General features: G+C 35.5%; 1 protein-coding gene across 1 annotated transcript in view; it reads right to left on the minus strand.

The window, feature by feature from the left end:
- Positions 1–968: 968 nt before the first annotated feature.
- The window catches only part of CWF19L2 (CWF19 like cell cycle control factor 2), a 185,861-nt gene continuing 173,346 nt past the window's right edge, over positions 969–13,483 (minus strand). Inside the window, exons 17-18 of the mRNA XM_068556327.1 lie at positions 4,421–4,522; positions 969–1,634 (exon numbers count right to left, since the gene is read on the minus strand). Of these exons, the coding sequence (XP_068412428.1) occupies positions 1,491–1,634; positions 4,421–4,522 (246 nt within the window). The 3' untranslated portion in view covers positions 969–1,490. The remainder of the gene's footprint in view (positions 1,635–4,420; positions 4,523–13,483) is intronic.

The raw sequence follows: 13,483 nt of genomic DNA on the forward strand, positions 1-13,483 counted from the left end.
GTTAAGAATGAAAACAGAGGAGGTATAAATAGTCCTTTAGCACTGTACTTGAATACACTTGGCACATATCTTGCATTAGAACTTATATTCTGCTGCAAATATTTTTGAACATGTCTCTTGCACCACTAAACTATGAAATAATTTAAGGTATAGGAAGTATTTTTTATTTTTGTACTACCAGTATGCAACAAAATGCCCTGCAAACAAATGTTTGTTAACTCACTGATTGAATAAGTGAATGCTAAAGATTCCTCTGAGACTTTGCAGCAAGGCCAAAAGAGTCTGAAAACAGCAATAAATAAAATACTATCAAGTATCAATGTGATAATAACTTAAATCCAATTTGCAAATATTGAGAATCTGAAACCATTAAACTTCCAACTTCTATTAAATTTTAAAACTGCAGACAGAACATAAACATTTCTCTTTTTTCAAGATACTAAAGAAATGAGATGTCAATATTAAAAATAACTACATCGAGTTAGGAGTTACTGTAGAGTACATGTCACATTGATTCTAAGTATTCAACATTTCACGACAAAATGTCAAGGTTCCGCTCCAAAAAAATCAACATCTTTGAAAAAGGGTTACTACAAAAATATCTTCCATATAAAAAATAAAGTAAGAACACTCTTAGAGACCATGGCCATATTTTATATGTATAGGGTTTTTCTCTTCACACCAAGTGTAAGAATAAAGGAAAATGAAGAACCTTAGATCAAATGGGACAACGGAATGTGTTCCTGACACTAAAAATACTCACATTACTTAAGATTTTGTAATAATCAATACAACCCCAAAATGATGATTTGGCTAAAATTTTTAACTTTCATACAAACCCCAAACAACTGTAAACTGTAATTTTTGGAACAATTACTTTTAAAATCACCAAAATTCAAAGACACTATTTAAAAATGCAGAAATAAAAACAAATCATGAACATGTTATATACCTTATTTAATTCTTAATTACTTTTGGGACATTCTTTTCTCCTTTAATAAAAAGAATAGTAGTAATATATATGCTATTGGTAGAAAATTAAGAGCTTCTATAAAATGCTGTGAAAAGAAATTTCAATTATTACTAAATATGCCAACTCTTAGTTTAAAAAATGCAGAAGAAGCTAGTCAGCAGACTTAAACTTGAAGCAGACCCGCTTCCCTCTGAAGCAATGATTTGCTATACTTCCTAGATAATCCTTCAGAAAAGTCTTTCTATATGTTAATATAAATAGTTCAGAATACCAAGACATAGGTACAGAACAGGACAAGAACAGGTCACACAACATAACTGGTCTTGCTCCACAGTTACTACAATGAAGTCCACAGGAGCAGGTGGGGAAGGAAACTGACACAATCCAATGATGCAGTTGTCATAAAAACAGATCATGACTCTCTTCCTATTACCTGATGGTCAGTTGTTTAGTTAGATGCAATGGAAATAAAACTGAAAGAAATCTGAAGAGGACATAAAAAAATGAAAGGCATGTCTCAACATGTTTTACTTTTGGTGAAGTCAAATGGTTTCCACCACTGAGCAAACTGCAGTACTTTCTTCCTCTGATCCTCAAAGCTTTCTCGGATCCCTTTTCTCCAAAGTCTTGGTTCTACATCCAGCATCCCACCAATGATTTCCTTTCAAAGAATGAGAAAAATACAAACACGTGCGTATATAAATACTAAAAACAGGAATGAAACTATTTCTATTTATTCTGTTACTAAATATAACATTAAGTAGTTCTCCGTGAGGATGCTCAAATTTTACATAGGTATTAGTTTCAAGTTAAAAATAAACCTTCTTTTCATTTAGTTCTAACTGTGCAAACTCTGTGATTCTAGGGGTCCTAGCTGTGTCTCCTGTCAAACAATTTGTCTATTTTGTTGCTTGTTAGCACATCTATCAGACAGCAGCAAAGGGGAGGAAGAGAAAATGAAATTTAATTAATTTGGTTCTTATTAGCTGCTCTGGTAAAAGTTTGAAGAAAAAGTTGATCAACATGTAGCAATTATTAACTTGGTTGTTCAACTACAGTTGAATCTCAGGGTAATGTTCTCTCTACTACCCAGTATAGTTAAAAGCCAGTTTCTTCTACTATTAGCTGTAGTTCTTTTTTCAGGAAACAAAATCATATTTTAGTACTAATCTAAGCAAACCAAGAATTAAAAATTATAAATCACCTTCATTTAAAAAGTCACATTCCCAAGCCCTGAAAGGAATGGATTTCTGACTGTCTGCTTATTATTCTAGATCATTTCCTTCATGATCCTCTTCCTGTGCTATCAGTTACAGAAATTAATCAAAGTTATGATAGTGAGTATCCATGTACAGAAGATATGGGGGAGATTTATAATGCTTTGAGGAAGGGAAGTATGGTAATACAGGAAAATCTTGGGCTAAGGGTTGAGTTCTGCATATTCAGTCTAGGTCTACAGGATTGTGTGGTAAGACCTTGGACATAATCACTCTAAGACATAGGTTCTTCATCTTAACAAATATACTAAAGGGACCTACTATGTAAAAGCAAGTGCCAAATACTGTAGAGGATACAGAGATAACTAAAATACATTTCTCTGTCTTCAGAAAGCTCATAACAGAATGTGGAGCTGTGGTGGGAGGCACAATAATACTCCAACTATATAAAGGACTGTCTTATAAAGCAGAATAAGGCAAATGTCAAAGCAGACTACATGGAAACTCAAAAAGAAAGAAGATTCTAATTGTTGGATAAATCAGGAAAAGCTTCATGGAAAAGGAAACCTCTTTTCAGTGGGAAAGGGAAATAAAGGGGTTAAGAGAGACACAGTTTAAAAAGAGGGCACATTTAGATTTAATGCAAGAGTTTCTTGGCACCAGCCAATCACTAGCAATGTAGTTTAAGAAAGCCTAGCTTATAAATTGATCTAAAACTGTCTATAAAACATCAAGTTTTGTCTCATGTGTACCATATAAGGACTGATTCTTGTTCTGTTACTGAAGCAGATGTTAATGGAAAGAAACCAACCCTTCTTGCTTCTAAACAACTGCAGGCTGAAGGGAGTTTTGGTCTCATAGGCTGTTTCTTGGAAAGCAAATTTTGGGGAAAATGGATCAATGATGTAATGCTAACTAAAGAAGCCTTCCTTTTAACATTAAGACAGTATCATAAAAACCACAGTACATGCATAATATTTGTGGGGGGACGATCTCCCAATTAAATTTATGCAAGTTAAAAAATTGATATTTTACTTCATTTTCACTAAAATTAAGTTTTCTTTTTTTGAAAGAAATAAATGCAGAGTCATAAAGCTTTGAGTTATAAAGCTCTATTGAATAACAACAGAATTTTTCAGAGCAATGAAAACAAATTTCTTTCTAGTTAACTCTGGGAAAAGATATTCTGAAAAATTCTCAGACAAGTTTCTGTAACGTATCTCAATAGTTCATTGATGAATGTGATTTTAGGCCTCTAGTTAACCTTTAAAGATAACAGCATAAGAATTTTTGAGTCCAAACCTCTTACATGTCACTATTCGTTGTAGAAAATGATCTTACACAGGAGATGAAAGTGGGGAGGAAGAACAGGGAACCATGGACAGAGTTCATCTAGGCTCCTCTAATTTAGAGAGAAAGGCCTGAGTTATACTAGATTGAAAGGTCACTTCTAGAGCTGTTATTGCCCAGACTTCTTTTGATTGCTTCAATGGCTACACTAATTTCATTCTAGTCCCTGATACTAACTTACATACTTCCCAGATACTCAGTAGACCTTAAATTTAAGGACTATATCCCTAGAAGGCAATCTGTAGTAACGGAAAGAATCCACTAGCAAATGAAAGATCTACACTCTAGTATCTGTCCAGAAACTATCTGTGTGAAATGAGTGACACATTCTTCTTGGACTATATGGTGCTTAATTATAAATGAAGATGTGAGATCATTTGTTCTCTAGCTCAACCATGAGCTTATGCACCCCTTGTTTCTGTCACTTATTAGCACATGACCATGGGGAAGTTACATAGCCTTTCTGTAGCTCAGTTTCATCATCTATAAAATGAAAGTATAAAAATATCTACATAATAGAGTTATTGTGAGCATTAAACGAGTGCTCAGAACAATACCAGGCTCATTGTAAATCCTCAGTGAGTGGGTTATCATCATTATCAATTATCATCACTCTCAGCACAAGCCTGGCTGACTCCACAGGAAAACATTATAGTCACCATTGACACTGTCAACAAATGTTTGGTTACAAAGTAATATTCCAGTTATAAATATTCTGGGATATATTTATTAACAGTTTCTGGGTACTCCCTCTAAAACTTGGGTGGAACAGTAATAACCAACTTCACTATATATTGTGGCCAAAGTTTTGATTTCCCTTCAAAAGAAAAGTGTTACAAAGTTGCTAAACTCTGGTATTTTACTAAATTTGTGAGCATACCTTTCCAAAGTAATAAGGGAATTTGCGTTGATCTTCAATGACATGGGCAAACCCTCCCTGGAGGCCAAAATTCACAGAGAAGTAAGGTAAGCCTCTGGGTACCTAAATAAACAGATAAATCACACATGAATACAGCATGAAATCAGAAAGTTATGCTTAATCCCTCTTCCTAATTAAGCATCCCTCAACTCAAGACAAACGTATACACTAAATTTCCAGTTCTATAGGTATTTAAGCAATAACCTAACTTCTTAAGTAAAACATTTCATTTGGTAGCCTTTCAGCTAGATAGTGCTTTATAATATCCAGCAATTATAATCAGAACCAATTATTTTTCTGTCTTTTGGGGAAACAGGAAAGAAAAGGCATTTTTAAAATATATAACAACCGAGTAATTTTCCTTAGACTATGCAAATAGAGATTAAGGATATGCTTTCTTATATTTTCCTCACAATGCAGAGGTATAACATCCCTGAGATTTTACTACTATTTATTGATCAAAGATAAATTAAACATGAACAATCAGTTTTTTATTAACTGGTGAGGTGGGTATAGAAATTTTTAGTTTACCAACCTTGTTTCAAAATATTTCCACGATTAACTATTATCTTTCCCTCTCTTTTTTCCCTCCCTCTTTCTATACACACTCACGCACAGACACACACACACAAACACACACACGTGTAGATGCATGAAGTATTGTAAACTCTATATTGATTGGAAAACGCCATAATTTCTAGCTTTAAAAGTTAAGTGGAGACAGCAACAGTCAGCTCTACCTACCACCAGAGTCTCTAATCAAGCCTCTTAGCCTCAACCACTAGAGGGCAGACAGCAGAAGCAAGAAAAACTACAATTCTGCAGCCTGTGGAACAAAAACCACATTCACAGAAAGACAGACAAGATGAAAAGGCAGAGGGCTATATACCAGATGAAGGAACAAGATAAAACCGAAGAAAAACAACTAAATGAAGTGGAGATAGGCAACCTTCCAGTAAAAGAATTCAGAATAATGAGAGTGAAGATGATCCAGGACCTCAGAATAAGAATGGAGGCAAAGATCGAGAAGATGCAAGAAATGTTTAACAAAGCCCTAGAAGAATTAAAGAACAAACAAACAGAGATGAAAAATACAATAATTGAAATGAAAACTACACTACAAGGAATCAATAGCAGAATAACTGAGGCAGAAGAACGGATAAGTGACCTGGAAGACAGAATGGTGGAATTCACTGCTGCAGAACAGAATAAAGAAAAAAGAATGAAAAGAAATGAAAACAGCCTAAGAGACCTCTGGAACAACATTAAACACAACAACATTCACATTATAGGGGTCCCAGAAGGAGAAGAGAGAGAGAAAGGACCAGAGAAAATATGTGAAGAGATTATAGTCGAAAACTTCCCTAACATGGGAAAGGAAATAGCCACCCAAGTCCAGGAAGCGCAGAGAGTTCCATACAGGAAAAACCCAAGGAGAAACACGCCGAGAAACATATTAATCAAATTGGCAAAAATTAAAGACAAAGAAAAATTATTGAAAGCAGCAAGGGAAAAACGACAAATAACATACAAGGGAACTCCTATAAGGTTAACAGCTGATTCCTCAGCAGAAACTCTGCAAGCCAGAAGGGAGTGGCAGGATATACTTAAAGTGATGAAAGGGAAGAACCCACAACCAAGATTACTCTACCCAGCAAGGATCTCATTTAGATTTGATGGAGAAATCAAAAGCTTTACAGACAAGCAAAAGCTAAGAGAGTTCAGCACTACCAAATCAGCTCTACAACAAATGCTAAAGGAACTTCTCTAAGTGGGAAACACAAGAGAAGAAAAGGACCTACAAACACAAACCCAAAACAATTGAGAAAATGGTCATAGGAATATACATATCAATAATTACCTTAAATGTGAATGAATTAAAGGCTCCAACCAAAAGACATAGACTGGCTGAATGAACACAAAAACAAGACCCATATATATGCTGTCTACAAGAGACCCACTTCAGACCTAGGGACACATACAGACTGAAAGTGAGGGGATGGAAAAAGATATTCCATGCAAATGGAAATCAAAAGAAAGGTGGAGTAGCTATACTCATATCAGATAAAATAGACTTTAAAATAAAGAATGTTACAAGAGACAAGGAAGGACACCACATAATGATCAAGGGATTAATCCAGGAAGATGATATAACAATTATAAATATATATGCACCCAACATAGGAGCACCTCAATACATAAGGCAACTGCTAACAGCTATAAAAGAGGAAATCGACAGTAACACAATAATAGTGGGGGACTTTAACACCTCACTTACACCAATGGACAGATCATCCAAAATGAAAATAAATAAGGAAACAGAAGCTTTAAATGACACAACAGACCAGATAGATTTAATTGATATTTATAGGACATTCCATCCAAAAACAGCAGATTACACTTTCTTCTCAAGTGCGTACGGAACAATCTCCAAGATAGATTACATCTTGGGTCACAAATCAAGCCTCAGTAAATTTAAGAAAATAGAAATCATATCAAGCATCTTTTCTGACCACAACGCTATGAGATTAGAAATGAATTACAGGGAAAAAAACGTAAAAAACACAAATACATGGAGGCTAAACAATACGTTACTAAATAACCAAGAGATCACTGAAGAAATCAAAGAGGAAATCAAAAAATACCTAGAGACAAATGACAATGAAAACACGACGATCCAAAACCTATGGGATGCAGCAAAAGCAGTTCTAAGAGGGAAGTTTATACCTATACAAGCCTACCTCAAGAAACAAGAAATATCTCAAGTAAACAATCCAACCTTACAACTAAAGGAACTAGAGAAAGAAGAACAAACAAAACCCAAAGTTAGCAGAAGGAAAGAAATCATAAAGATCAGAGCAGAAATAAATGAAATAGAAACAAAGAAAACAATAGCAAAGATCAATAAAACTAAAAGCTGGTTCTTTGAGAAGATAAACAAAATTGATAAGCCATTAGCCAGACTCATCAAGAAAAAGAGGGAGAGGACTCAAATCAATAAAATCAGAAATGAAAAAGGAGAAGTTACAACAGACACCGCAGAAATACAAAGCATCCTCAGACACTACTACAAGCAACTCTATGCCAATAAAATGGACAACCTGGAAGAAATGGACACATTCTTAGAAAGGTATAACCACCCAAGACTGAACCAGGAAGAAACAGAAAATATGAACAGACCAATCACAAGTAATGAAATTGAAACTGTGATTAAATATCTTCCAACAAACAAAAGTCCAGGACCAGATGGCTTCACAGGCGAATTCTATCAAACATTGAGAGAAGAGCTAACACCCATCCTTCTCAAACTCTTCCAAAATATTGCAGAGGAAGGAACACTCCCAAACTCATTCTATGAGGCCACCATCACCCTGATACCAAAACCAGACAAAGACACTACAAAAAAAGAAAATTACAGACCAATATCACTGATGAATATAGATGCAAAAATCCTCAACAAAATACTAGCAAACACAATCCAACAACACACTAAAAGGATCATACACCACGATCAAGTAGGATTTATCCCAGGGATGCAAGGATTCTTCAATATAGGCAAATCAATCAATGTGATACACCATATTAACAAACTGAAGAATAAAAACCATATGATCATCTCAATAGATGCAGAAAAAGCTTTTGACAAAATTCAACACCCATTTATGATAAAAACTCTCCAGAAAGTGGGCATAGAGGGAACCTACCTCAACATAATAAAGGCCATATACAACAAACCCAGAGCAAACATCATTCTCAACGGTGAAAAACTGAAAGCATTTCCTCTAAGATCAGGAACGAGACAAGGATGTCCACTCTCACCACTATTATTCAACATAGTTTTGGAAGTCCTAGCCACGGCAATCAGAGAAGAAAAAGAAATAAAAGGAATACAAATTGGAAAAGAAGAAGTAAAACTGTCACTGTTTGCAGATGACATGATACTATACATAGAGAATCCTAAAAATGCCACCAGAAAACTACTAGAGCTAATCAATGAATTTGGTAAAGTTGCAGGATACAAAATTAGTGCACAGAAATCTCTTGCATTCCTATACACTAATGATGAAAAATCTGAAAGAGAAATTATGGAAACACTCCCATTTACCACTGCAACAAGAAGAATAAAATACCTAGGAATAAACCTTCCTAGGGAGACAAAAGACCTGTATGCAGAAAACTATAAGACACTGATGAAAGATATTAAAGATGATACCAACAGATGGAGAGATATACCATGTTCTTGGATTGGAAGAATCAATATTGTGAAAATGAGTATACTACCGAAAGCAATCTACAGATTCAATGCAATCCCTATCAAATTACCAATGGCATTTTTTACGGAACCCGAACAAATCATCTTAAAATTTGTATGGAGACACAAAAGACCCCGAATAGCCAAAGCAGTCTTGAGGGGAAAAAACGGAGCTGGAGGAATCAGACTCCCTGACTTCAGACTATACTACAAAGCTACAGTAATCAAGACAATATGGTACTGGCACAAAAACAGAAACATAGATCAATGGAACAAGATAGAAAGCCCAGAGATAAACCCACGCACCTATGGTCAACTAATCTATGACAAAGGAGGCAAAGATATACAATGGCAAAAAGGCAGTCTCCTCAATAAGTGGTGCTGGGAAAACTGGACAGCTACATGTAAAAGAATGAAATTACAATACTCCCTAACACCATACACAAAGATAAACTGAAAATGGATTCGAGACCTAAATGTAAGACTGGACACTATAAAGCTCTTAGAGGAAAACATAGGAAGAACACTCTTTGACATAAATCACAGCAAGATCTTTTTTGATCCACCTCCTAGAGTAATGGAAATAAAAACAAAAATAAACAAATGGGAACTAATGAAACTTCAAAGCTTTTGCACAGCACAGGAAACCATAAACAAGACGAAAAGACAACCCTCAGAATGGGAGAAAATATTTGCAAACGAATCAACGGACAAAGGATTAATCTCCAAAATATATAAACAGCTCATTCAGCTCAATACTAAAGAAACAAACAACCCAATCCAAAAATGGGCACAAGACCTAAATAGACATTTCTCCAAAGAAGACATACAGATGACCAAGAAGCACATGAAAAGATGCTCAACATCACTAATTATTAGAGAAATGGAAATCAAAACTGCAATGAGGCTTCACCTCACACCAGTTAGAATGGGCATCATCAGAAAATCTACAAACAACAAATGCTGGAGAGGGTGTGGAGAAAAGGGAACCCTCTTGCACTGCTGGTGGGAATGAAAATTGATACAGCCACTATGGAATACAATATGGAGGTTTCTTAAAAAACTAAAATATGACCCACTGCTGGGCATATACCCAGAGAAAACCGTAATTCAAAAAGACACATGCACCCCAATGTTCATGGCAGCACTATTTACAATAGCCAGGTCATGGAAGCAACCTAAATGCCCATCGACAGACCAATGGATAAAGAAGTTGTGGTACATATATACAATGGAATATTACTCAGCCATAAAAAGGAACGAAATTGAGTCATTTGTTGAGACGTGGATGGATCTAGAGACTGTCATACAGAGTGAAGTAAGTCAGAGAAAAATAAATATCGTATATTAACGCATGTATGTGGAACCTAGAAAAATGGTACAGATGAACCAGTTTGCAGGGCAGAAATTGAGACACAGATGTAGAGAACAAACGTATGGACACCAAGGGGGGAAAACCACAGTGGGGTGTGGATGGTGGTGTGCTGAATTGGGCGATTGTGATTGACATGTATACACTGATGTGTATAAAATTGATGACTGATTAAAAAAAAAAAAAGTTAAGTAGGTCTTGTATCCTTCCAAGTTTTTCCTCCAAGGCCTTATTCTGTCACTAGAAAGTATTCAAACTGGTCAATTTAAAGTAATATCTCTCCCCTCTAATCCCCTTATACAGTCAGCATTTACTAATTTTGGCAGTGAAATACATATTTTTACTTAACTATATATATATTGTATTATGTCCTCAGGAAGGCATGACTTGGAAAGAGATAGTATGGTATGGTGGAAGAAGAGCGGTCATCTTGAAATAGTATAAAGCAATTAAAATTGGGGCTTATAAAGAGTTGTTCAGGTTATAGGAAACGCATAAGTAAAAAATAATCAGTTTACAAAATAGTACAATACATAAAACACAGAGACATGGGTTACTACTTTGTGCTTTTTAAAAATATTTTCACATTTTAAAATAAAATGTGAAAACATATGACAGAGACAATTAGGAAAAAAATAAAGAGACAGATAAGGCTCTAATCACAGCTCTGATACTTATAACTATGAAACTTCAGGCAAGTTATTTAACATCTGTGAGTCTCATGACAAATATGAAGAGCTCAGAAGTTTGCTGTGAAGATCAAATAGAAAAATGCATATAAATGCTTGTCACAGAGAATATTATTCAAATATTACTTTCATTTCCATCTATTAATAGTGCTTTGTGCAAATCTGGTAGTCAAAGAAAAAGGAATGGAAGGCTCCATTAAAAAATATACATATATTTTAAACATCTTTATTGGAGTATAATTGCTTTACAATGTTGTGTTAGTTTCTGCTTTATAACAAAATGAATCAGCTATACATACACATATATCCCCATATCGCTTCCCTCTTGCATTTCCCTCCCTCCCACCCTCGCTATCCCACCCCTCTAGGTGGTCACAAAGCACCGAGCTGTTCTCCCTGTGCTATGCAGCTGCTTCCCACTAGCTATCAGTTTTACATTTGGTAGTGTATATATGTTCATGCCACTCTCTCACTTTGTCCCAGTTTACCCTTCCCTCTCCCCGTGTCCTCAAGTCCATTCTCTAGTAGGTCTGTGTCTTTATTCCCATCCTACACCTAGGTTCTTCATGATCATTTTTTTTTAAATTCCATACATATGTGTTAGCATACGGTATTTGTTTTTCTCTTTCTGACTTTCTTCACTCTGTATGACAGACTCTAGGTCCACCCACCTCACTACAAATAACTCAATTTCGTTTCTTTTTATGGCTGAGTAATATTCCATTGTATATATGTGCCACATCTTCTTTATCCATTCATCTGTCGATGGACACTTAGGCTGCTTCCATGTCCTGGTTACTGTAAATAGAGCTGCAATGAACATTGTGGTACATGACTCTTTTTGAATTATGGTTTTCTCTGGGTATATACCAAGTAGTGGGATTGCTGGGTCATATGGTAGCTCTATTTTTAGTTTTTTAAGGAACCACCATACTGTTCTCCATAGTGGCTGTATCAATTTCCATTCCCACCAACAGTGCAAGAGGATTCCCTTTTCTCCACACCCTCTCCAGCATTTACTGTTTGTAGATTTTTTGATGATGGCCATGATGAGGCCACACCTCATCATGGTGTGAGGTGAAACCTCATTGCAGCTTTGATTTGCATTTCTCTAATGATTAATGATGTTGAGCATTCTTTCCTGTGTTTGTTGGCCATCTGTATATCTTCTTTGGAGAAATGTCTGTTTAGGTCTTCTACCCATTTTTGGATTGGGTTGCTTGTTTTTTTGATATTGAGCTGCATGAGCCGCTTGTAAATTTTGGAGATTAATTCTTTGTCAGTTGCTTCATTTGCAAACATTTTCTCCCATTCTGAGAGCTGTATTTTCGTCTTGTTTATGGTTTCCTTTGCTGTGCAAAAGTTTTGAGTTTCATTAGGTCCCATTTGTTTTTGTTTTTACTTGCATTTCTCTAGGAGATGGGTCAAAAAGGATCTTGCTATGATTTATGTCATAGAGTGTTCTGCCTATGTTTGCCTCTAAGAGTTTTATAGTGTCTGGCCTTACATTTAGGTCTTTAATCCATTTTGAGTTTATTTTTGTGTATGGTGTTAGGGAGTGTTCTAATTTCATTCTTTTACATGTAGCTGTCCAGTTTTCCCAGCACCACTTATTGAAGAGACTGTCTTTTCTCCATTGTATATTCTTGCCTCCTTTATCAAAAATAAGGTGACCATAGGTGCATGGGTTTATCTATGGGATTTCTATCCTGTTCCATTGATCTATATTTCTGTTTTTGTTCCAGTACCATACTGCCTTGATTACTGTAGCTTTGTAGTATAGTCTGAAGTCAGGGAGTCTGCTTCCTCCAGCTCCGTTTTGCTTTCTCAAGATTGCTTTGGATATTCAGGGTCTTTTGTGTTTCCATACAAATTGTGAAATTTTTTGTTCTAGTTCTGTGAAGAATGCCAGTGGTAGTTTGATAGGGATTGCACTGAATCTGCAGATTGCTTTGGGTAGTATAGTCATTTTCACAATGTTGATTTTCCAATCCAAGAACATGGTATATCTCTCCATCTGTTTGTATCACGTTTAATTTCTTTCATCAGTGTCATAGTTTTTTGCATACAGGTCTTTTGTCTCCTTAGGTAGGTTTATTCCTAGGTATTTTATTCTTTTTGTTGCAATGGTAAATGGGAGTGTTTCCTTAATTTCTCTTTCAGATTTTTAATCATTAGTGTACAGGAATGCAAGGGATTTCTGTGCATTAATTTTGTATCCTGCTACTTTACCAAATTCATTGGTTAGCTCTAGTAGTTCTCTGGTAGCATCTTTAGGATTCTCTACGTATAGTATCATGTCATTTGCAAACAGTGACAGCTTTACTTTCTTTTCTGATTTGGATTTCTTTTTCTTCTCTGATTGCTGTGGCTAAAACTTCCAAAACAATGTTGAATAATAGTGGTGAGGGTGGGCAACATTGCCTTGTTCCTGATCTTAGTGGAAATGGTTTCAGTTTTTCACCATTGAGGACGATGTTGGCTGTGGGTTTGTCATATATGGCCTTTATTATCATTATAATATTTTTGCTATCTGAAGTAGATCAACATGTGTGAGACATGAATTTGAATGGCTAAAATCATGTTGTAGACTACATCAATTAAAGAATAGTACTTTGAGGAAGAGGTAACTTCAGAAAGCAATTTATGACGACAGTGCCCATGCTTTTTGTTTGTATTATACTGTGTCTGGCAGAAAAAATGGCTTTCTA

Source organism: Eschrichtius robustus, chromosome 11 (genome assembly GCF_028021215.1).
Source record: "Eschrichtius robustus isolate mEscRob2 chromosome 11, mEscRob2.pri, whole genome shotgun sequence".
NCBI lineage: Eukaryota > Metazoa > Chordata > Mammalia > Artiodactyla > Eschrichtiidae > Eschrichtius > Eschrichtius robustus.